This window comes from Annulohypoxylon maeteangense (assembly GCF_022496945.1).
Source record: "Annulohypoxylon maeteangense strain CBS 123835 unplaced genomic scaffold GGS22scaffold_14, whole genome shotgun sequence".
Lineage (NCBI taxonomy): Eukaryota > Fungi > Ascomycota > Sordariomycetes > Xylariales > Hypoxylaceae > Annulohypoxylon > Annulohypoxylon maeteangense.
Window position 1 is genome coordinate 813,241 of NW_025953261.1, and position 22,785 is coordinate 836,025.

The following is a 22,785-nucleotide window of genomic DNA, read 5'->3' on the forward strand; positions in this document are numbered from 1 at the left end:
TAGGTAGGAATGCTAGGCTACTACAGGTTCTTTACGAAAAGGACTACCTACATAGTACTTTAGTTATCAATTTTATGACCCTATCGACTTAATCCGTTTGCTGGTAAGTATGTGAGTTTTGCGGATGTTATCTCTTCACAACCCAAGATGTCTAAGCTATCCGGGCCAACGTTGCAATCAGCAAGACCTTTTCAAGGATAGTTAGTTTCAATCAAGCCGAATCGTGGAAAAATGGCACCCGGTGGGATGATATAATCCTTTTAATCCCCCGAGGACATCTCTATCAACACGATAACAGGTTTAGCTAATAACCCACCTTCCGGAACAGGTCCGGTTTTATCGTATGCCAGCTTGAATGCGACTGCGACTCGCAGGGGCGGCTGATATCAAACCACCAAAGAAATGCCTGCTTGATGGAATATCTTAATGGGATATATAGATCTAGAACATAACCTATGGCTAAAATGGAGGGTATAAATATTGACATTTATCCGGGTCAAATATGCCTTCGGTCTTGTCAAGCTTTCACGTCATCTTGAATCTCGTTCGCATCTAGGACACGCCAGTTTCGTCTTCAAGATGATTTTAACTATTTTGCTTGTCTCATTATTGGCCTTTTCCGGCCACGCGTCGGCGGTATCATGGTATTTTCTGCGGTACTATCCGGCTTCCGGGGAGAAATTTACGTCGTTCTCCGGGGAGATGACGATTCCGCCTATACCACGGGCCGCGACGTATTATTTATGGCCGGGATTACAGCCTACTGATAATAGTGGCGTCTATCAGAATGTCCTTGATGGGCGGAGCGGGACGTGGTGGATTGGATCGGGGTGGTGCTGCTCGAACCCTAGCCTGCCGTGGGGGAGCGGGTTCAATACTTATTCTGCTGAGAAGATTACGTTCGAGAATAAGCTGGATAGTAGTGGTTCTACCTGGACGTCGACCCTCACCCGTCAATCTACTGGTGAGAAGGTGACGAATAGTTTCGCGTTAGGTAAGCTAGAATCATATTTTGAGGCTGATAGTTCACGCGGACTGAAACACTGATATATTCGCTTCTCCGACAGCCAGCAAGTCTTTCAATCAAGCTCTGTTTGCCATTGAACTGTAGGTGTTCTTGTATTTCCGTTGATATCTGATTGCAGACAGCTGACCTATGTTTAGATATGACGTGAGTTGGGACTTCGGTCAGCTCGCATTCTCGAATGTTGTGATTGTAAGTATCGCCATGATCTGAAGTCTAAGTGTGCTAACTTGATCATAGACAAGCACTGGTACCGATTCGAGTTGGTGCAACACGACCCCAGAGAATTATAATTCGGCCACAACGTATTCTATTACAGGTTTAAGCGCAAGTGCCAGTGGTGGTACGGTGACCTGCAAACTCGGATCAGTCATTCTCCAGAAGCCAGCTTGATAGAAAAGATGTTCGTGATTGTAACCAACCTATCATATGCATATCAGATATTATAAGATTAGTAATAAATGGATACTGGATATAAGAATGATATTTTCAAGCAATTGTAGAAGAAATTCATTAGTCATCACATTAGTCACCATCCCTTTGTTGAATATCCCATGTTATGATAATAATGAGGGGCTTATCGTGTACCTAGGTACTATTCAATAAGTCAGCTCTCAATGTAACAACCACGTTCTTTCCATTCTTTCAATTTTCTTTCCTTTTTTCAACCGACTCATCGTGTCATTATGCCACCCGATAGCACCGAAAAGTTAAGCTTCAACAATACATTTTGCCGTTGTGCTTCAACCATCGTCTCTCTCAAGGTTGCCCGATGGTTTAACACGCCTAAGTCCATGAGCCGGTGCCATCCCATCTCCAAGAAGCTCATAGTAAAAACGGGATTCTCTGTCCATCTCACTGAAGCAGCTACCTTGCAATTTGTTTCGAAGAACACCTCTATTCCCGTACCGCGTGTGCAATGTTCCTTTGTCTTTAGGAATCGCACATACATCGTAATGGACCGCATCAAAGGAGACCCCATTAGTAATGTATGGTTGAAGTTGACTGAGGCGGATCGTGATAGCATTCTATTGCAGTTACGCCATATGCTACAAGAGTTGAGAGCAATTGCACCGCCTCCCGGAACAGGAGTTGAAAGTTGCGTCGGCGGCTCTTTACGAGATCCTCGGATGACCCGATCTAGTCCCAGGTTCGGTCCATTTAAGACGATAGAGGATTTTCATTATTGGCTTCGCGGAGGACTCCAATTAAAGGACTTTCCTAGTGGTTTCCCGGACTGCGATGAACAGGACTGGGATGATTTCAAAGAGATGGCAATCAGGCAAGACACGCCGTGGCCATCTCCCGTGTTTACGCACGCTGATCTCAATCCCTCTAACATCTTAGTTCGCGGAGGCCAAGTGGTCGGCATCGTTGATTGGGAAGTCGCCGGTTGGTATCCCTCTTATTGGGAGTTCACTTCTGCCTGCTATTTGCAAATTCCAGACTGGGACGCTACCGTCCCAAAGTTTCTCGACCCATTTCCCAACGAGCTTAAAATGGAGCGAACACGACAAAGATGGTGGGGTGAAATTTAGGTATGATACATTATTCTATTTCAAAACTACATTGCATATCCACTACATCGGATTTCGAGTTCAAGCGTCTCTGGACAAAAACCCATACTCTCCACACGCATCGACGACTTAACACAGGTAAGGCTCCCACGGGGAACATGTACTAGTAGCCCAGCTAATATACAGGTAAGTGCAAGACCCTAGATCAGAGAAGTTTACAATCACCTCTCCGGCCAGATACAATTATTTTTAGGCCACAATTTCCTTATCCTCCAGCATATCCCAGGTAGGTTTCGGCCTCCTCATATCTTGACCTTCTCCAAACCTCCCAACTACTGTCTTCATTGCCACATAAGTCCGGGCCCGCTCCTCAATCATCTTCCAATCCAGCTGCGACGTACCAACCACCTTGCGGTTATTCGAGATTCGCGACAAAGCGTCGATAACCCATGTCCTACAATTGAAGGTCGGGTCTTTTTGGAAGATCGGGGTATTTCGAAAGACCTCGATAAGTTGGGATTCGTTGGTGATCTTGGCAATGAGGACGCGGACGAGGAGACGCACCGATGTCTGCACATCTGGCAGTACATCTTCCGCGTATCGCCAACCTCCCCCTGGCAAGTTCTTAATATGAAATCGCATACCGGGGACTTGTTCTTTATATTCGTTTTTGGGGCCGATGATGAACGCTAGGTGATATCTAAGGAGGTATGTTTAGCTGCACATTCGACGATACTGTGACGAGCTACATACTTCAAATCCTGGCGTTCAGAGGTATTACCGCTAGGGTAAAGGGCCAGGTAGAGCCGTTTCTTATTCAACACCATGTTTAATAATTCGCTATTCAGCAAGAATGACAGCCAACGCTACTCTTCACTCTCAAGCCCCAGGGTTCATTGTCATCCGAGTCTACGCTTTAAGAAGTCTCATACGATCGTAGTGACTAGGTAGTAGATCTCTTCATCAAACTTACAGGTATAATTATAACTAGTAATAGCAAACAAACTGTCAACTGCAAAGTGAAATTAAACGCAATCTACCTAGCCATTCGAGAATTCGGGGTTTGCACTAATTCCCAATCATACACAGTAGCTTCCAAGGTTCTTAAGAGTTGAGCACCTATTGTGAAATAGCCTTAACACTACCTCGTTTCTTGTCTGAGTAGGGAGATACAACTATGAGCATGACATCTTCCCTTGCGCTGTAGTTCACGCATTTCAACCCGGTACCGTATCTTCGGTATATTGCAGATTTCCAAGGTTCTTGCTTTTCGACATGTGCTCTATACCCTCATTAGAACTTATGCTCCTTCCTAAAATATGAAAGGAAGCCTTTGGGCTGTCTTATTTCTGTTTCCTGATAACTGACCTACGTTGACGAACCCTTGTGAAGCTCCTAGGCGACAAATAAGACTCAGTTTCGCCCAACATTCAGTCGTATTTGATAGGTAAGTTTCATTATTCAAATCAGTTAAGTTAATTCACTTTACCTACATACCTAGGAGGTAGGTAATTACGTAAAATATAGATCACGACTGACTTAGACGAGGCGCGAAGACGTGACGACGATTGCGCTTATGGGTTGCGTACACCTGTGCTATATTTAATCGATTAATGGAATTGAGGGCGTTAAAATTTCACGTAGCGCTTCTTTAGGCGCTCCTTCTTGACGTAGAGATAGGCGACCAATTAGAGAGTTTAGGTAGCTGCTAGCAACCTCATGCTGTGACTGCTACCTGTACGGGAAGTCTATTGGAAACCATATTAAGTTGTTTACACACCACCTGGCAATTTCTTCTTTTTCGTGTTCCTAATTAGATGTATATTAATTTTTAAATATTTCATCTCGTCAACAATTATCATATTTCTCCTATTCGTAAATATCGAGTAACATAAGGGTTGCGCAATTCAAGAGGAGCAAGTGCCGATCGGAACTATTTCTACAGTCACTTGACTTGACTTGGAAATTGATAATCACTTACAGTACTAAGGCAGGCAGGCAGGCAGTGCAAGCGTGCCGTGCGTCTCCCCTTCTCCAACATTGAAACTGGTAAACTGGCAGGTTCAGCTTAAGAATTCTCTCCTCTGGAATTCTAAAGTCTAAATTCAATCAATAAACAGCATCAATTCGGTCAGGATTGGCCGTCTGTTTAATATCAACCAAGACTTGAACTGAATTTTGTTGTTTCGAAGCTAGACTTTTACTAGATAGAGATTGGTCTTCGGCGCCAACGGGTACCAAAACGGGGCGACTCTCTTATCGGAAATCATCAATCTGTCGTCATCGATCGTACAGAAGAACCAGCACGAGCCTTCGTGAAGCCTCGAAACCCACACTTTTTTTTCGTCAAGCCCCAGATCCGAAGAGGGCCTTTCCCATTTGTTTTCATCTTGTACAATTTTTTAGGAATCTGGTTCCTCTCACTCCTTCCAAGATGGCTTGGGAACTTACCCGGCGTCGCATCGTTCGCGCCGTCAATAGCAAATTCATATTCGATCGCATCGTATGTTACCGAATCCCGTACAGAACCTATCAAAAGAGTCCGCCCAACACTCCCAACCAAAAGCCGTATCCGCATCATCAAAATCATCATTAATTTTCGTATTCAAATCCTAAGACATCACGAATTGTCCGACTCGCTCTATTAATTTACTAACTGGACCTGTGTATTCGCCTAGCCCCTTCTTCATGCAGTCATCTTCTTTATCGAAATGGCCATCGTCGCGCGCTTGGTATCGCGCTTCAACGCTTATTACGATGAGCGGCCAGGTACTGATCCTACAGTTTCACCATATCGCTGCAACACTTATCGCTGACAATATCCACTCTAGTTCTCACCATGATGGTGACGAACGCTGTCCTCGGAGGCATTGCCGACACCGTAGCCCAGACCATCACATCAGTCCGAGAACGAGCGTTGCGAAAACCCGGTGGTGTCACCAAAGATGATACGGTGGCAATCGAAATACATGAGCTGGACCGTAAAAACTCTTGGGACGACCGAGAATTAATTCCGGAATCCAAGGACCTACCTCCTCCCTTCGACTTCGAACGATTAACGAGATTCATGGCGTACGGTTTTGGCATGGCTCCTCTACAATACAAGTGGTTTAGTTTCCTTTCGCGAGCGTTTCCGATCACCAAGACTAGCGCCTTCGGTCCTGCAATGAAGAGAGTAGCTTTCGACCAACTGATTTTCGCCCCGTTCGGTATCGGATGTTTCTTTACCGTCATGACGGTGGCTGAAGGGGGTGGTCGTAGGGCCGTTGCTCACAAGCTTAGGGATATGTATATTCCGACTTTGAAGGCCAACTTCATGGTGTGGCCTGCTGTGCAAATCATTAATTTCAGGTTAATGCCTGTTCAGTTCCAGTTGGTGAGTTTCTTCCGATTTGGTCCACACCCATTACCTATCTAGACACACCAGAGTCTTCGTTACTGACTACTTATAGCCATTTGTGTCTACTATCGGTATTGCTTGGACAGCATATCTATCCCTTACAAATGCCTCCGAAGACGTCGAGCCGAAAACCGCACCTTACTCTCCCAATATCCGTCTCCAGTAATCCCTTCAACCTCATCCATTTAGTATAGGACCACTAGACCTTTCCCTTGTTATATGGTGTCTTTTCTCGAAAATGGTCGGCGGGCGTTACGGATTGAAGAGCGCGTTCTTGATCAGGTAATTAGGGCGGTCGACGCGATATAGGATGGCGCATTGTTTTACGTTGAATATTCAGGATCAGCAATTCAGCATTACCTTGTACCTAGATGCGATAAATCAAAAGCATTACACACATACACATATTCGATGGCCCATCGTAGTATCACTTCCACCGGTGTCCTTTGAAGCTCTAAGCTTACATACATCAGACACTGTCTATGAGAAACGTTTATATGTAAGAAGCTTGGTCGAAGTAGGTCTATGTGGAGGGTGTGCTTTATTCGGAGTATACCATTGGTCAATCCAGGGGTTCAATACATGCGTTGGAAATAATCTCGAAAATATTTCTCGCGGTATTCGCCTTTATAACTCAACAGAAGCCGGGATTGGATGGGTCGGCTCATGATTATCATGATTATCGCATCACCTACATGGGACTTTCGCAGTTAACGGAGAATTTCGGTCGTTCTAGCTGTCTCAGCGGACGGAAACCTCCTATAACACCTATAATAAGTCTGAAACGCGAATGTATCAACCCGCTAAATTGACTAGCGTAGTTACATCCGTAGGGTGCTTTGCCTTAGCGGCTTAACAACCACGCCAGACTTTCAGCGGACGTCACCCGTCAAGCTCGTTGATCTCACCCCACCAAACTGTGAGGAAGTTGCTACCCCTCCAGGTTTCTCTACCCCTCCATCCTTGGAAGTACCTTATTATTAGATTAGTCCGGTCGTCTTCTACTTCCTGCGTCCTTTTTTTCAAACGGACATCCTAAAAATATTGTCCTTGAAATACCGCAACATTCTTTCTAATTTACTCTTCTTATTTTCGTAAATCTTTCCTTAAAACCAGAATATCAATTGAAACTTATCACCTATCAACATGTCTCTGTCGAGCAAGCTGTCTATCACGGATGTTGACCTGAAGGGGAAGAGAGTTCTCATCCGAGTGAGTAAACGAGACGATTTCTTGAATCATCTAATTGCCTATAATACTCATCTTGCCAGATTATCAATCACAAAAAAAAACAAATTTACCTCATAGACTAACATGGCTTCTCTTGAAAGGTCGACTTTAACGTCCCCCTCGATGCTGACAAGAATGTTACAAACAACCAACGTATCGCCGGTGCCGTTCCCACAATCAAGTATGCCATCGACAATGGTGCGAAAGCTGTCATATTGATGTCCCATCTTGGCCGCCCCGATGGCAAGGTCAACCCCAAGTACAGCCTGCAGCCCGTTGTTCCAGAGCTCGAGAAGCTATTAGGCAAGAGTGTCGAGTTCGCACCTGATTCTGTCGGCCCCGAAGTCGAAGCTATCGTGAACAAGGCAGACAACGGCCAGGTTATCCTATTGGAGAACTTACGATTCCATGCCGAGGAAGAAGGCTCTTCCAAGGATGAGAGTGGCAAGAAGGTGAAGGCAGACAAGGCCAAGGTTGACGAATTCCGCAAGGGCTTGACTGCTCTTGGTGATGTCTACGTCAGTAAGTAACTCCTAGAGTTCTGTCCCTGCCTCAGCTTAATATTACCGTAATGACATGAGATCTAATAATCACTCTTTTAGACGATGCTTTCGGAACCGCCCACCGAGCTCACTCTTCCATGGTCGGTGTTGACCTGCCACAGAAGGCTGCCGGTTTCCTCATGAAGAAGGAACTTGACTACTTCGCCAAGGCTCTCGAATCACCTAAGCGACCCTTCCTTGCCATCCTAGGTGGTGCCAAGGTTTCCGACAAGATCCAGCTCATTGACAACCTATTGGACAAGGTTAACAGCATCGTCATCTGCGGTGGCATGGCCTTCACATTCAAGAAGACCCTCGAGAACGTCAGCATCGGTGACTCTCTCTTCGACGAGGCTGGCTCCAAGAACGTCGGAGCACTGATCGAGAAGGCCAAGAAGAACAATGTCAAGGTCGTTCTTCCCGTAGACTACGTGACGGCGGACAAGTTCTCCAAGGATGCTACCGTCGGCAGCGCAACTGACAAGGAGGGTATCCCTGACGGCTGGATGGGTCTTGACTGCGGCCCGGAGTCAATCAAGCTATACCAGGCAGCTATCGCGGAGGCCCAGACCATCTTATGGAACGGTCCCGCCGGCGTCTTCGAGTTTGAGAAGTTCGCCAACGGTACCAAGGCTACCTTGGACGCTTTCACGGACGCGGTGGCTGCTGGAAAGATCGGCATCATCGGCGGTGGCGACACTGCTACCGTTGCTGCCAAGTACGGCGCCGAGGCCAAGTGCTCTCACGTCTCGACCGGTGGCGGCGCTTCCCTAGAGCTGCTAGAAGGCAAGGCTCTGCCCGGTGTAGTTGCCCTCAGCACCAAATGAAGGTTAGAGAACTCGGTGCGGTTATAAGCATCGGATAGCATACTTAGCATGTAGATCAGGATGCCGGGTTTGGGTTGGATGGAAGCTAATCGCTGGTACGGTAGATGGGTCAGGCGGTGTCCTTATTGTTAACGTTTATGTGTTGAATGTTTATGACACGGCAAAATTAGATGATGATCGAATACCAGATATAAATATAAATATAAATATGGAAATATGTATTAGATGAATGATATTATGGCGGTTAGTTTCCCTGGAGATATGGTGTTGTGATTTAGGTTAATATGTCGTTGTCAGTCTACTACATATAAGTAGTCTCGATGATACCTAGTACTTAACAGCACGAGACAGCAGTAGTCACCTCACAAGCAAACACGCAAGTATAATTTGGTCACGACAGTTTCATCCCTGCCTATCAGTCTATTAATCGAATCCTTGCTCATTTCACTTTCTTTTCGTCTCCTCCTTAAGCTATGCCGCGGAGGCGAAAGAGACTAAACTAAGTACATTTCATGAGGTCCCCTTTGCTTTACGTTGCGTCACTAGTTGTTTGGGTTGCTTTTGTGTGCTTAAGCGTGGAGACGTTCTTGTGCTGGATATCGGGGTAGCGTATGCTCGAATGGGACGGATTGGATCATCTTCGCTTTGAGGACTCGACTTTCTTGAGTTCTTCTCTGTTTGGGAGAAGTGTGTTAGTACGGTTGGATCGTATGGTAGAAGTAGTGGTAGATGGTGGTATATATGCTTGGGTGATAGATATATGTAAGTTGGAAGGGTCACGTACCTCAACTGCGCGGAGAAGTCGTCAGAAGTGTCGTCGTCATCCCAGCTCTCTTCCCATAGGTGCTGCGTTCCGGTACCGTCGTTACCTGCTGTCGCTGTGGCTACCGCCTCGGTCTCCTCTGCTGGCCAGTCTGTTTTATGAAGTGTTAGTGGGTGGCTTGGTAGACGGGCGTATAATTCGATGGGTAAAGGGAGCCAAATTCGTAGTATCTATTGGGTAGACAGTCGACAGCAATAGATGGGAATGCTGGTCTAGTTGCAAAATTATGCAATTAAGGAATGCACACACCTTCAACGGGGAAGTCTTCAAATTCGTCGTCCTCCTCTAATGCAGCGGCAGGCTTCTTCTGTTGGGTTTGCGATTGCTCTGGCTTTGCAGCTTCGGCCGCGGGCTTCTTGTTCGACGGTGCAGACATTTTTGTTTGGTATTTCGTTTTGCGCAGCTCTGTACAAACAGAGAAGTGGTCGTGTGAAGGATATGTATGACAATAATTCAATATCCTTTTTGTTGATGGTGCTGTGGTTACCACGAGGCTGAATATGGAACGAGTATGGACAAGTCTTGGCCGAAGCTGATGGATTTCGGTAATTGACGTTGTCAACCTTGTAGTATTAGGTAATCAATATTGTTGATAAGCTCGATTATTGCATAGTTTTTCACTCGACTAATGCATATGCAGAACTGAATAGAAGTCGGAAGTAGCACGTTGATGTCCCCGAAGCCGTCCACTAGGAAGTAAGCTTATCCCCGCGTAGCCAATACCTTCTACTCAGTTGCAGGACGACCCAACAAAGTCAAGTCGTACAATACAATTGGGTGTGTCGTACTTTCGTATCTCGCATATAAAAAACACTACCTGCAGCAGCTGCCCAGGCTGCCAGGTACCCAGTGGTACAAGATATGAATTCCCTTTTAAGCACTTGAGCCATAAATTAACAACTCAATGTTGCCTAGCAGCGGGCGTTCGGATAGATTGGCGGATGGATTAAATTTTATAACCCGACGGAAAGGTCCATCCTCGTGGCTGAGCCGCAAACTGCAACTTTCCTATCTTAATCGGATCTGGCTTAATGAAGGACTTTACAAATATGTCAGACTCCCGAGCCTTTTCATACAATACTCGGCACCCCAATGTTTTTTTTTTCGCGATTCATATACACAAAATACAGTGATTATGTATTGAAGATAACAGTGCAAATATCACATTATTCAGTCTAGCAATTGCCTAAGCTTTAGCGGAGACCCATCCATTCCGCAGCTCCCTTCCGGCTTTAAAAGCGTCATCCCGGCTTCCTCTTTAAATACCTAGGTCAAAGGTGAAAGAACTCGGAGGATAGGAGATTTCAGCTCCGACTCATGAATTAATTCGGGATACATGCATGCCTTGTGCTTATCCGACTCTTATTCTACTCATTTTACATAATCCTTCGCAAGTTTCTTCTAAAAAGACTTCTAAAAGGAGTTCAATCCTTTGTTTCTCCCTGGCATTATCATCACACGCAATGTCTAACCATTTTATCGCGGCCCTTAGAAATTAGAGATCTGATCCAACTCTCGCTAATCATACGAATACGTCATTATCTTGAAAAGTAAAATATCTACCTTCAAGACGGAGACAATTAACCATCCTTTTTTTTCCTTTCCTTCCAGAACGGGGGGCCTCCTCGTTATCAGTCTGAGGTCATATCCTGGATACCTGAGCAATACTTGAACCCAACACCATCATGAGTCGACTTGGAGCCTGGTTTCGGGGGGCCGCCCCACAATTGGGCTCGAACTCGGCACCGTCACAAGCAGACCTCCGGGCTCGTAGACTAGCTGCTTTAGAATCTGCAATTGCCAGTACTTCCCTGATTATGAACGATGATATCGACGGTGCTGAGAAGGGGTTGCGGGAAGGTGATTCGCCTTTTCATCTTCTTGGATTGGGCATCTGTACTTTCATGAGAAGTATCCTCGGATTCGAGAAAGAAATCATGCTTGAAGCGAGTAACCGTCTAACCGCCTGCGAAAATGCTGCTTGGAACGAGTTGAGGAAGGCCCAGAGAGAGGCTAAACCTGGGGAGGACCGGATCTATCCTCCAGGAAGCGAGTATGCATTGGTCATCGCTGATGCCCAACTCATGTCTGCTATTATAGCTGTCCTTCATGAGAGTTTAACCGAGGCTCTCAGGGGCTTCTATAAGTTACGGAAAGCGTTTATGGCACTTGATGAGATTATGCAAGCAGAAACAGCTTATCTGAAGAAAAAGGGCCTTCATTCGAGTCTATCATTATCTAACGGACAAGCTGCTACATCGTCAACTTCGACACCGAATGGGCGTCTTAATGGAACTGACGATACTGACACCGATCTCGAATTTGTAGATGCGGATGAGGCACACTCGGGAGGGCATACACCTTTGAACTATGCGGGTCATCTCGCCAAGAATTCTATTCCCCCTGAAGAACAATTAAGTCAATTGTCTTTAGACTCTAACTCCACCAAAAGACCAGCATCAAAAAGGACGAGCATGCCATTGAGCTCAGCATCAGGAAACCCCGATTCAGATATCTTCAAGGACCCTGTAGATATTTTCATCCATAGTGGTGTTAACATGTGTTTCGGATCCTTGTTACTTCTACTTTCCATGGTCCCACCAACCTTCTCACGCCTCCTCTCCATTATCGGTTTTAAAGGCGACCGAGAGCGTGGCATAAATATGCTCTGGCAGAGCTCTAAGTTTGATAACATCAACGGAGCTGTGGCGGGCCTCATGCTACTCTCTTACTATAACGGTCTTCTAAGCTTTGCCGACATCCTACCTTCCGAAGAGGATGTGGAGAAAGGCGCGTTTGGTGGATATCCAAAGGCTAGATGTAGTGCACTACTCGTTCAAATGCGATCACGGTACCCGGATAGCGGACTGTGGCGATTTGAAGAAGCCCGAGTCCTGGGTAACAGCCGGGACCTGCATGGTGCACTCAAGATCCTGAAGGAAAACCGAGAGTCAAAGATGCGCCAAGTCACGGCGCTCAACAATTTCGAGATGGCTCTAAGTTCCATGTTCATCCACGACTACGACGACATGCGCGATAACTTCCTTCGTTGCGTCGAACTCAACGATTGGAGCCCTTCGCTGTATTATTACATCGCTGGGTGTGCGGAGTTGGAGAATTACCGAAACGCGTTCCATAGCAAAGAACAGAATGAATCACAGATAAATGTTCACAAAAAGAAGGCAGACGAACTCCTCCGAAAAGCGCCTACCCTAGCGGGAAAGAAGCGCTTCCTAGCTAGGCCTCTACCGTTCGAGCAATTTGTCTCACGAAAACTACAGAAGTGGGAGGAGAGATCCAAGGCGCTGGGTGTCGACCTAGTCGATGCTGTGGGTGTCAGCCCCGCACAAGAGATGACATTCCTGTGGAATGGGACAAGGAAGATGCAAACAGCAGAACTCAAGATGTCTGAGAAGGCCCTATCTTGGGATCGGCTGACGGCTTCTGAGGAGGCACGCAAGAAGATCAAGGAGGAGATAGACGAACAAGCCTCAAGAGATGTGTGTCGCGCCGCGGTGGAGCGAGAGTTAGGCAATCTAGACTCCGCTCGTGAGCTGTTAGACAGTGTCCTAGCTATGGATAAGTGAGTACACCTCTTGAGTCACCATTATGAGACTATAACTAATATGTTGTGACAGGTTGGCATTCAGGGGCACCACCAAAGACGACTACGCGCTGCCCGCAGCTCACTATGAGATGGCGGCGCTCGCATGGATCGAAGTGCAGAAGCCTGCACTTCGGGGTCAAATCGACGAGGATGATGAAGAGGATTGGCTACATGAGAAGGTGGAAGAATGTCAGTCCTGGCTTGACAAGGTGGCTAAATGGGAGGCGTTTGTCCTAGACGCCCGCATCGGTATGCGTGTCCAGACTGGTATGGATACGATTACATGGTATAAAAAGGAACACGGGTGGACGACAGCCTGATCACTGTCTCATTGACGCATGGCGGATGGGTTTATGCAGCATCTAACGACACGATTTCTTGTGGCATATGGGGGTAACGGGTTCCTTACGCATAGACATGTCATATTTAGGCGCGAAATGGTTTCATGAGTGTGGGAAGTGGCAGGTGTTGATTGGGAATAGATATGGGTCGGCCAATGATATTTGCATTTTCTGAGACAGGCTTACATGGCCGGGTACTGGCATCGACATTTGGAGACTTTGTGACACCGTGAAGTGAGTCGTGATGTCGACTTACAGCTAATGGGTACTAGGTACATCTCAGATCTACAAACAGGAAAATGAGACACTGGTGGCTGCCGCTAGAGTGCTATCCATGGATGGCTTTGAGATTTTTTCACGTACCTACCTACCTATAGGTAGGTACTCGTGGATTGAGGTACCTGATTTTTCTATAAGGAGGTATATCGTCTTTCGCTTTCCAGGTCAGTCTCTCTCCATACCCAACAAATTCTCACCTAGCCTAACTTTGAGTTTACAACAGCAACTCTTTCCTTATGTCACTCTTTTATCACTTCACAGACCCGTCGCACATTCGCGCAAGGAGCATTAATTTACACCTTTCTGTCCTATTTCATCATCCACTATCCCTGGCGTTCGCGTGTCGGTAGCCCTAAACTGAGCGCCACCGCATTTCTAGAATGACTTGCTCAATCTGATTTCCTACCTACGCCATGACGTCCATGGACTCTCGAAACCGGTCACGGAGTCGAATATCGTGACCATGGGGCATCTCTTCTTATTACACACACATATATATACATATATATATCCTATTTTCATAACACTACGATAATATAACTCGATCATTCGATTAACACAAATGAGCTATCGACTAACGACCGCTCTGGATGCCTTTAAGACCTTGTAGTTAAATGAAGGTCACGGGCAACCGAAACTTCTTGATCATACCGCGGGTCTCTAGGCCGGTATCTTCATGAAGTGTATCGGAGCGGGATGCCCATGTGCTGTAATCAAAATCTCGTCCACCCGGACGAACCCTAGATCATCCAAATAATCAAGAACAATCCAAAATATCTCTACCGGAAACCAGCCCTATTGATGGCAACAATCTTCGCCGGCTCAGTCCGGTTCCCCGGCAGCACGCCGCTCGTCGACACGTACACCGTATTCCTATCAGCACTTGTCCTACCAAATGCAACCGCCGAGTCACCCCCAACAGTATCCAACGTAGCCCCACCGACAACAGTTTCGAACGCACCATCAGGACGGATGATATCAACCTTATTATCACCATTCGTCGCCGCCCACAACATCCCTTGCGCATCGAACGCAAAATCATCCACGAAATTCGAGTTCAGCGCCGCCACTACCTCAACAGTCGCATTAGCCACCGGATACCCCTTCTTATCAATCCTAGCACGATAAATCGTCGCCGTAGCCGAGTTGCCCCAATACACAAACCCAGCATGGACCTTCAACCCATTAATCCCAATCGGCAGCGCTCCACCAGCCGGCGCCGTCATCTCCGCGACCGCAAGCACGGACTCGTACTTCCCAGTCCCAGTATCGAGGCGCCACAAGGAGCCGGCGAAGCTATCTCCGATTAAAACGACAGAAGTATTCCCACACCTCGGCACCGTCGCAACGCCGTTCGCCAGCTTGGCCTCGGGGAAATCGATGACTTTCCGGGTCGTCACGTCGTTCCCTTTAAATGCGATCTCGTAGATGGCGAAGGTGCCCGGGACGGCGTTACCGGCGCCTGCGAACTCGGCGGCGATGACGACGAAGACGTCCGGTTTGGTCTCTGCGATGCCGACGAGCCCTGGCTTGCCGTCCTGGAACGTGTGTACGAGGCCGATTTGGGGGTTGGCTGAGTACGGCGCCTTTAGGGTCCAGACCTGGGCGCTGGGAGTGAGGGTGGTGAGGACGAGATCGCCGTTGGGGCGTACGGAGAGGTTCTCGAACCAAGTACCCGTCTCGTTGAATTGGAAGATGGTTTTGGCTGGAAGGGACTGGTTAGCAGCGCGGGGTGAGAGCAGGGGGGTTGCGCTGGTGAGGGAGAGGCTGCTGGCGAAGGCCAGGAGGGAGTTGGTGAACTTCATGGCGGATGTATGGTTCTGTCGTGAACGGGAAGGACTCCTTTCCTGGTGCCGGTAAACAGACCAGAAGAAGAAGCTGACATCTTATTCTTTTTATTTGCCGTCTGGCATGGCATCAATCCAATCATCGATGTGAGATATGACAACACATGGATAAGAAACTCCGTTGAATCCTCTCGTAATTACTATTCAGTGAACTGGTGAGATGAAGGCGATCCTTTGAGTCAGTCCGGGGGCTACAGCCGCTTCTCGAAGCGAATCCCGGCGTGGGAACCTGCAGGTACGATTGTGTGGTAAACAGGGGTTGTCAGCCCAACGGAGAGTTGAGTCATTCGACCATAGGTAGGTGCGTGTAAGATCTTAGATGGGTCCTGCGTATTCTTCGGTTCCGGCGAGTCGGTGGTAGGGTTTTGAAATAGACATTGAGGTTGACGGAGTACGGAGTTATGTAATCTAGCAAACGGTCCTCTATAGTGATGCCATCGTTAACGGCAATGGCGACCAAAGTTGTCACAAAGTTGATAAAGGAGCTCGAGAGTTATTGCCGATGACTAGTCTAGATAGAGCACGGTATTTCGAAAATTCCTTATTGAAACTGATTTACCTACTGTAAGGAGAACTAATGTGAAAAAAAAAAGCAAAACGCGAGTTTCTCGGGTGTCGAGGGCATCCCCAACCCTATTCGGTAAGAGTCAGCACTAAGAAAGAAAAGAAATTCACCATATTTCTCCTTCTATAAATCTTACGTATTTTATCGGTAGGAACGGAATCCTTCACGCACATGTGGCCTACCCTGTCGAGAGCTGAAGCAAGGATCGATTGACTAAACTCCATCCCAAAAGCTGTGCATACAGTGTATATGGAGGACCGAAGCAAGGGTTCTTATATGATGTGATTTCCTCTTCAATCTTTATGATTGCATTCTAAAGACCGAATGAAACTTGATTCGACGAAGATTGCCGACGATCATCCACCAAGCTTAGGAAAGCTCTCAATCCGTTCACTAACGAACCCTTCGATGTCATAGGCATTTCGTCGAACTGTCCCGGAAACTGATCCTATCGACGAAATGGCGTGTGCAGAGAACATCTTCTGTATGGGGGTGTAATAAGATCTGTATGTTGACAGGTAAAGAGAAGCTCGCTCATGTTATCGATTTTAAGTTCCTACCCGTCATATGCAGCTGTGAGTGATCCTCAATAATAGTAAAAGAAATCGAGTCTATAATGATTCTCGTGAGCACAAGCTATCGAAATGCGGTTCCATTTAGCAATGCCATCATCTACATCACAACTCCTCATTTTCTTCCCGTTCCACTTCATTCATAGCTTACTCCGTAATTGCTACACCAAATTCCTCAACTCCTGCCCAGCCAAAAACCTCCTCAAATTATACGCAATCAACGCCTCCGCATCCTGTGGCCTACCACCCGCCGCATGGGGACTCACAAGCACATTCGGCGTCGTCCACAACCTTGAACTAACCGGCAACGGCTCCGTCTTAAAAACATCCAACGCCGCACCCCCCAACTCCCCCTTCTCCAACGCATCCGCCAGCGCCTCTTCATCAATACTCGTGCCCCTCCCCACATTAACAACCCACGCATGTTTCGGCAGCAGCTTCAACCTCTCCGCATTAAGCACATCCTTCGTACTCTCGCTCCCCGGTAGAATCATAACCAGCGCATCCGTCGTCGGCAACAGCTCCGGCAGGCTCTCCTCGCCATAAACCTGAACCCCCTCTCTAACCCCCGCACTTCTAGCCACGCCTTTAACAGTAGCTCCCCACGCAGTTAAATGCGGAGCCAGCGTCTTCGCGATATTGCCGTACCCCCAAATCAGCACGTTCGCGTCGCGGAGCGTGGTGAACCGGTCCTTGGGACGATCGGGCTGCGCGCCGCCGAGATGCTGCGGCCACGTCTTCTTCAGTTGGAACTCGCGCATCTCGTCGAACCTTCTCGCCGCTGTAAGCAATAACCCAAGCGCGTGTTCCGCAACAGTTTTGTCGTGGAGACCCGAGCCCGTAGTGATTCTAACCGAGGCGGGGAAGCCAGCGGCTAGGACATCATTGGGGCCCGCGGCGAGGGATTGGATCCATTTGAGGTTTGTAAGCTTCTTCGCTGCGTCTTTGAGGTTGTCGGCGCTGTTGGTCCAGGTTACCAGGATATCTGCGTCGGTGGCCGAGTCCGGGATCGGGGCCTTGACGTCGTACGGGACGAGGTCGGTGCTAAAGCCCTCGAGGCTCTGGATGTCGAGTTTGAGGGAGGTGGGGTAGAGGAGCTTCATAGCAGCGGCGGTGGTATTGGTGTTTGCAAGGGAAGAGTACAATAGACGTCTAGATGGGGATGTGAGTTTAGGAGCGAGTTTGGAGAAGAGCATTGGGGGGAGATACATATAAAGAAAAGAGTAGAAGATTATTGGTTTGGAGAAAATTCGGGGTATTATACGATTGCGTGCCTAGTAGGTACCTAGGTAACACAAAGTTAGATTCAGCACGTACTTCAGGTAGCACCTACCTGCAATGCAGTATTGTTGTATAACGCGGGGGCGGAGCGGTAGCGGTATGCGGGGTCCGGTAAGAGCCTATATCGGGGATCTATCGTCATCTTGCCGGGCTATTGCGAACCGAGTAGCTTCCTCTAGCTCCTGTGGTATCCACAGCTTCGGGTTCAACCTAGGTAAGTAATGGGAAGGTACGTCATATAATTTGCAAGGTTTGTCATTGGATGGTGTCGACGACATATGTAAGTTGGTACAGAATGCAGTATACATACAATAACGCTAACAAATCATCAAACTGTCCAAATATACATATAGTAGTAGACAGTCATGTTTCATTCATCTAGTTAGTTGGTACAGCGATTTAATCTAGTGAACACTTAACCCACGACGGGGTAATTATTTAGACATCATAGAATCTTTGGAAGTTAAGGAAAAGGGGACGGGGTATATCATCAGAAAAGCAAACCTCACCTTACATACCCAGCATATGCTCAATCGGAAGTCGTATTAGACTTGACTAAAGACTTAATACGAAACACAATCCAGCAAAGTCATATGAATGCCCTCGATTGTATTCACGATCTCCAGTCCCCAGCTGAACACCGCAAATGACTCACTAAGCACATGCCCTAATATCAATTTCCCCATCATTACCGCCCCCATGCCATGCCTCGTTGCCGGAGAAAACCATCGTAGGCCATAATCAATTTCTTGATGCAACCCATATCGGCTAGACGCCGACCGACCACAAGCTATTCCCGTCGGTGCTTGTGGGCGAGAAAAAAGACGAGCTCTGTATTTCAAGAGCAAGAAGACGTGAAATAGAAATCAAAGAAACATGTACCGGCCAGTGGAAATCACCCCGACGGCGAGTACGGTCTGCTTCCATTTGCAATTCCACAATCCGAGTTTTTGTTTTTTACCCCATCGTCAAATGCGAATGAGGTTTATGCAAGTGAGCGATCTGAGAAAGGCGATTGTAGACGATAACGAAAGATGGAGGTTTCGAATGACTTGCAGATCTTATAAGCCGATCTCTGTTGGGTCAACGAATTCCATGTCCTTCTAGCAGGTTGAATCGTCCAAGCTTTCTAGCCCAATGCCACTCAAGCCGTCTTCGCAAGGGCTTTCTCCGCCTGCCACTGAGCGCACTTTCGGGCACGTCGGTCTCCGGACCCCTAGTTCACGGGGAGTCTATCCATGCGTCCGGTGCCCTTCGGCGCAAGCCAATCTTTCTCGACCAGTTCTTCACGGGATGGATACATGTGACGATACGCAGTTCTAATGGTGCCGTCACTAACGCCAGCCACATGCGCGATGTCTCTAGATGTCTTCGGATCACCCATGAGATGGGACGCCATGTAGATAGAGGCGGCCGCAATTGATAGCGGAGATCGACCCGCAAGGTCCTTTAGAGACGAACTCTTCTCCGCCAGGGTCTTGGAGATCTTCTCCATAAGGTGAGGATTCTTAAAGAGGAGGTTGTTGCAGTATCGAGCACATAGCTCAGCCGCGCCGGTCGTACCGGTGGCTTCCCAGTTCTCGACCATGAGGAACGACCCGCTCGTGTTCGCTTCGCGGTTGCTCTGCAGGAATTTCTCAAGCGCCTTAAACGTGCGGCCGATCTCCTTCTTCGAGACTTTGGTCAATGAATAGATTTCCCTAAAAGTTCTCGGAGCTTTGGACTGGCGGCATGCGACGAAGATACACCCAGCGATGACAGCCTCTTGTGGCTTGCCTTTGAACAATTTGTTATCCTCGGTCAGTTTGAAGATATGCTTGGCAGAATCTTGAGTAGTCTTTGGAATGCTAATAGCTTCACAAAGATTGCTTATCTCACGGTACGCGGCTAAGAGGGTTTTCGTGGCCTTGTCGTTGACGGCTCGGTTCTGGGCGCGATGCAGCTCGCGCGCGCGCATGCCCTCGCCGAAAGCGATACCGGTCTCAAGTTGGGAGCCGTTTAGGAGAGGATTAAGAGCGTCACCGACACGAGATGGATCGTCATTGCCTTGATCGTCATTGGCAAAAGTACGCCATTCACTTCGCGTATCGATGATACGATCGCCAAGAACCAGGCCGCAGGAGCCACACACCATATCGCCCGACGAAAACTCTTCGACAAGATTGGGAGGGTCTTCTTTACAGTCGGGACATTTTAATCGCTTGTTGAGATTCTCCTTGTACTCTTCTTCATCGGGGGCACCATCCTGGGCGCCATTTGAAGCACCGTTCGAAGCGCCGTTCTGAGCGCCGTTCTGGGTAGCAGGAGCTGGTCCATAACCCAAAGCAGCGAAGTCGATTTCCGGGCGGGGCGCCGCGGTCGCCATCATGGCAGGATTACAATATGTCGGTTGCGATGGCGGTGGTGACGTGGGATGAGAGCGCGGTTGATGATAAAAGTTGTTGTAGAAGGGAAAAAAGTAATACGACGGTGTGGAAAGAAGGCGCAAACATTAGTTGCGAGGAAGATGCCTGTGGAATGTCAGAGTGGGTCTCAGAAAAAGGTAAAATTATTATTAAGCAAAAGCAATTGGTCAAACATTGAAAGTCGGGTACATAGGTACATAAGTACTTCGTACTAGTTAAGTCGGTACGTACCTGCGTACTTGAGCTGGCTAGCGCGGTACCTAGGTACTTCGGAATTGCTAGGTCTCGAAATGTGGTTTGTCGAATCGTGATGATGAGGAAGATGAAGATTACTAAATAAATGAAATCAGAAAACGTTCTGTGTTCAAGGAATTCTTCAGATGAAATATTATAATTACTTCTCAGATATGTGGTGGTAATAAAGAGAAAACAGTCTGTTTTATGAATAGAAAGGAAAGAAAAGAGTAATCTACCAGCAGGTAAATCCTCTTTGTGGTTGTTCGTTCACCTTTTTGACCGGTTTAGGTGAACACAGCACACCGCAGTAATTGTGTGTGTACAAGGTTTGTGTTGAACAAGGCTGGACTTTGTTATTGTTATATAGTTTTGTGCCAAACTCTACGAAGTAGGTAGAAATTTGTTAGGAAACATCTCCAGGGCTAGCAAATGAGTGTAGCTATCATGGCACATGGCTGTATGGTGAGATGGATTGTGATTGGTCTGTGCGCCGAAAAGCAGCAAAATCATTCAAATTCCCACCTCAACAGAGTACAGTACAGATATCACTTAAAGCTTTAATCATTATCATAGATCCTATAACTAATTGTACGGTAGCCTTGTTGCAATCCTCCAACGCCGATGCGATGCTCCCTGTGGTATCAATTAAATGAAATCCCTAGTCCTTGCAGTGTTATCTATACCCGGATAATTCGAAAATAATGAGAAGTAGTGTGACTATTCGAAATTCGAAATAAGAACTCGTATTCCAGTTATGAAGGAATGATTAATCGTGGTGGTTGCGGCCCTCGATTCGGCGACGGTCCTCTTGACGGCTGTGGAAACGCCAACTGAGGTTGTGGTAGAAGCGCCGGATGGATTCCCATCTCTGTATTATGTACCCCAGGTGTTACTCCCGATCCTTGAGTCCCTGCTTCCAATTCCTTCCAGTTCTCCCTCGGCGGCATCATCGGCGCCATGGGTTGATGTTCCTCTTGCGATTGCCGGCCAAACTCGTCCATCTGATAATCCGATATCCCCGAATATCTTAAGCTGTTCCCACCCCACGAAGATGTCCGACTGGCTAGTGACTTTCGTATCATCGCAGCCCGTTCTATTTCCTCCGCCGCCTGGCGATCTGTCTCGCTCATATTCCGTCTATGGCGATCTTTCCGACCGAATGGGTCTTGATAGACATGATGTACGGTGCGTCGTCGTTTTCTCGTGAAGTGGATTAACAGGAAGACAAATAGCGATGTTAAGATGAGAGCTCCAACGACGATGACGATTATTAACCACGGTTCCATTGTGGTTCCGGTAGTGGCAGCCTCCCTTGATTCTGGTGGAGAATCTAGTTGTGCATCGAACGCATCATTTGCCGTACGGGGATATAAAGCCGGCGACATGTTAGTTTCGTCATACACTGCAGGTGATATTCCGAAGTCGAACGAAGCGGTGACGGTAGAAGGTGGCCCCAAATATCTACCGCAACTCCATGACAAGGCTAGAAAAAGAAATCAGATGTGTATGGTGTGAACGAAGTGGGAAGATGACATCTTTTAAGTCTTGATCTTCCCCCCGCGTTCCCAGCGACAGCCATAGCCTGGCATCCAACGTATCACTTGGGAATACGAGAAGATACCGATTGGAATGACCGAGACAAGATTCTATTATTGGACCAATCAAATCTGACCCGTCACCTATATGGGGTTACATGCTACATACGACATGCCGCCCACCTATACGGGACCATGACGGGGTTATCAGAATCCCTGCAATACAAATCGGGAGACATGGGAGAGAGGCGCTGCAAATGGCAGACCCAACTATTGTCATCCATGCGTAATGATGTACACCTTAGGTGAAGACAAAAAAAGGCCAACATACCAGTGTTGCCTCTCTGCCCAGACAGATGTTAGTTCAAAAATTCGCATACTCCCCTCAACACGTACGAGGTATATGCAGGGAATATGCTGTTTGAAGGCGTATTCAGCGCACTTCGCTTGTGCTAAGCGCTGGTCCACCTATCGCAAGGCCCTAAACGTAGTATCTGGCAAAATTCCGTCGCAAGCACTCGAGGCTGAGCCCCCTTGGAAAACGCACACATCGTGGACCTTTTCGAGGCTACGTCAACCGAGCCTACCGAAATTGAAATGCCATGAAATGCCAATAATTAATCTGTATCTTATCTAAGGCGTATCAAAGAACGCCTCGAGATTGGCGAGAAGGTTTCTGCTTTATCTTGTGTGCTTACCGGTCTGCCAGTGCAACCCATCGACTCGTATGCCTCAAGCTGATACACCTGTGTT

The 22,785-nt window shown here is 47.5% G+C and overlaps 11 protein-coding genes across 11 annotated transcripts; 5 read left to right on the forward strand and 6 right to left on the reverse strand.

The window, feature by feature from the left end:
• Nucleotides 1-579: 579 nt before the first annotated feature.
• Nucleotides 580-1,417, forward strand: GGS22DRAFT_190890 (uncharacterized protein; the record flags this gene model as incomplete). The annotated part of the gene is made up of 4 exons (XM_047965046.1): nucleotides 580-994; nucleotides 1,068-1,107; nucleotides 1,165-1,216; nucleotides 1,265-1,417. 4 exons carry the CDS (start codon nucleotides 580-582, stop codon nucleotides 1,415-1,417), a joined length of 660 nt encoding a protein of 219 aa, XP_047816747.1.
• A 250-nt stretch (nucleotides 1,418-1,667) lies between these two features.
• GGS22DRAFT_42339 (kinase-like protein) lies at nucleotides 1,668-2,676 on the forward strand. Its single transcript, XM_047967051.1, has one exon. It carries the CDS (start codon nucleotides 1,711-1,713, stop codon nucleotides 2,560-2,562), a length of 852 nt encoding a protein of 283 aa, XP_047816748.1. The 5' UTR covers nucleotides 1,668-1,710; the 3' UTR covers nucleotides 2,563-2,676.
• A 114-nt stretch (nucleotides 2,677-2,790) lies between these two features.
• Nucleotides 2,791-3,368, reverse strand: GGS22DRAFT_190892 (uncharacterized protein; the record flags this gene model as incomplete). Its single annotated transcript, XM_047965047.1, has 2 exons — nucleotides 2,791-3,241; nucleotides 3,295-3,368. 2 exons carry the CDS (start codon nucleotides 3,366-3,368, stop codon nucleotides 2,791-2,793), a joined length of 525 nt encoding a protein of 174 aa, XP_047816749.1.
• A 1,607-nt stretch (nucleotides 3,369-4,975) lies between these two features.
• GGS22DRAFT_190893 (uncharacterized protein) lies at nucleotides 4,976-6,107 on the forward strand (the record flags this gene model as incomplete). Its single annotated transcript, XM_047965048.1, has 4 exons — nucleotides 4,976-5,044; nucleotides 5,220-5,310; nucleotides 5,373-5,917; nucleotides 5,994-6,107. The coding sequence occupies 4 exons, from the start codon at nucleotides 4,976-4,978 to the stop codon at nucleotides 6,105-6,107; spliced, it is 819 nt and encodes a 272-aa protein (XP_047816750.1).
• A 614-nt stretch (nucleotides 6,108-6,721) lies between these two features.
• GGS22DRAFT_169074 (putative phosphoglycerate kinase PgkA) lies at nucleotides 6,722-8,783 on the forward strand. The gene is made up of 3 exons (XM_047962255.1): nucleotides 6,722-7,153; nucleotides 7,273-7,693; nucleotides 7,774-8,783. Exons 1-3 carry the CDS (start codon nucleotides 7,088-7,090, stop codon nucleotides 8,538-8,540), a joined length of 1,254 nt encoding a protein of 417 aa, XP_047816751.1. The 5' UTR covers nucleotides 6,722-7,087; the 3' UTR covers nucleotides 8,541-8,783.
• Nucleotides 8,784-8,923: 140 nt separating this feature from the next.
• On the reverse strand, nucleotides 8,924-9,877 carry GGS22DRAFT_169076 (putative 26 proteasome complex subunit Sem1). Its single transcript, XM_047962256.1, has 3 exons — nucleotides 9,613-9,877; nucleotides 9,325-9,454; nucleotides 8,924-9,214 (listed from the first exon to the last, which is right to left on the reverse strand). The coding sequence occupies exons 1-3, from the start codon at nucleotides 9,737-9,739 to the stop codon at nucleotides 9,175-9,177; spliced, it is 297 nt and encodes a 98-aa protein (XP_047816752.1). The 5' UTR covers nucleotides 9,740-9,877; the 3' UTR covers nucleotides 8,924-9,174.
• Nucleotides 9,878-10,955: 1,078 nt separating this feature from the next.
• On the forward strand, nucleotides 10,956-13,504 carry GGS22DRAFT_42366 (uncharacterized protein). The gene is made up of 2 exons (XM_047967052.1): nucleotides 10,956-12,946; nucleotides 13,002-13,504. Exons 1-2 carry the CDS (start codon nucleotides 11,049-11,051, stop codon nucleotides 13,288-13,290), a joined length of 2,187 nt encoding a protein of 728 aa, XP_047816753.1. The 5' UTR covers nucleotides 10,956-11,048; the 3' UTR covers nucleotides 13,291-13,504.
• Nucleotides 13,505-14,172: 668 nt separating this feature from the next.
• On the reverse strand, nucleotides 14,173-15,477 carry GGS22DRAFT_42368 (uncharacterized protein). The gene has a single exon (XM_047967053.1). The coding sequence runs from the start codon at nucleotides 15,393-15,395 to the stop codon at nucleotides 14,370-14,372; it is 1,026 nt and encodes a 341-aa protein (XP_047816754.1). The 5' UTR covers nucleotides 15,396-15,477; the 3' UTR covers nucleotides 14,173-14,369.
• Nucleotides 15,478-16,557: 1,080 nt separating this feature from the next.
• GGS22DRAFT_169080 (uncharacterized protein) lies at nucleotides 16,558-17,879 on the reverse strand. Its single transcript, XM_047962257.1, has one exon. It carries the CDS (start codon nucleotides 17,783-17,785, stop codon nucleotides 16,736-16,738), a length of 1,050 nt encoding a protein of 349 aa, XP_047816755.1. The 5' UTR covers nucleotides 17,786-17,879; the 3' UTR covers nucleotides 16,558-16,735.
• A 1,137-nt stretch (nucleotides 17,880-19,016) lies between these two features.
• On the reverse strand, nucleotides 19,017-20,890 carry GGS22DRAFT_42377 (TFIIB-domain-containing protein). Its single transcript, XM_047967054.1, has 3 exons — nucleotides 20,769-20,890; nucleotides 20,492-20,592; nucleotides 19,017-20,365 (listed from the first exon to the last, which is right to left on the reverse strand). Exon 3 carries the CDS (start codon nucleotides 20,221-20,223, stop codon nucleotides 19,072-19,074), a length of 1,152 nt encoding a protein of 383 aa, XP_047816756.1. The 5' UTR covers nucleotides 20,224-20,365; nucleotides 20,492-20,592; nucleotides 20,769-20,890; the 3' UTR covers nucleotides 19,017-19,071.
• Nucleotides 20,891-20,977: 87 nt separating this feature from the next.
• Nucleotides 20,978-22,091, reverse strand: GGS22DRAFT_169082 (uncharacterized protein). Its single transcript, XM_047962258.1, has one exon. The coding sequence runs from the start codon at nucleotides 21,880-21,882 to the stop codon at nucleotides 21,250-21,252; it is 633 nt and encodes a 210-aa protein (XP_047816757.1). The 5' UTR covers nucleotides 21,883-22,091; the 3' UTR covers nucleotides 20,978-21,249.
• Nucleotides 22,092-22,785: the final 694 nt, after the last annotated feature.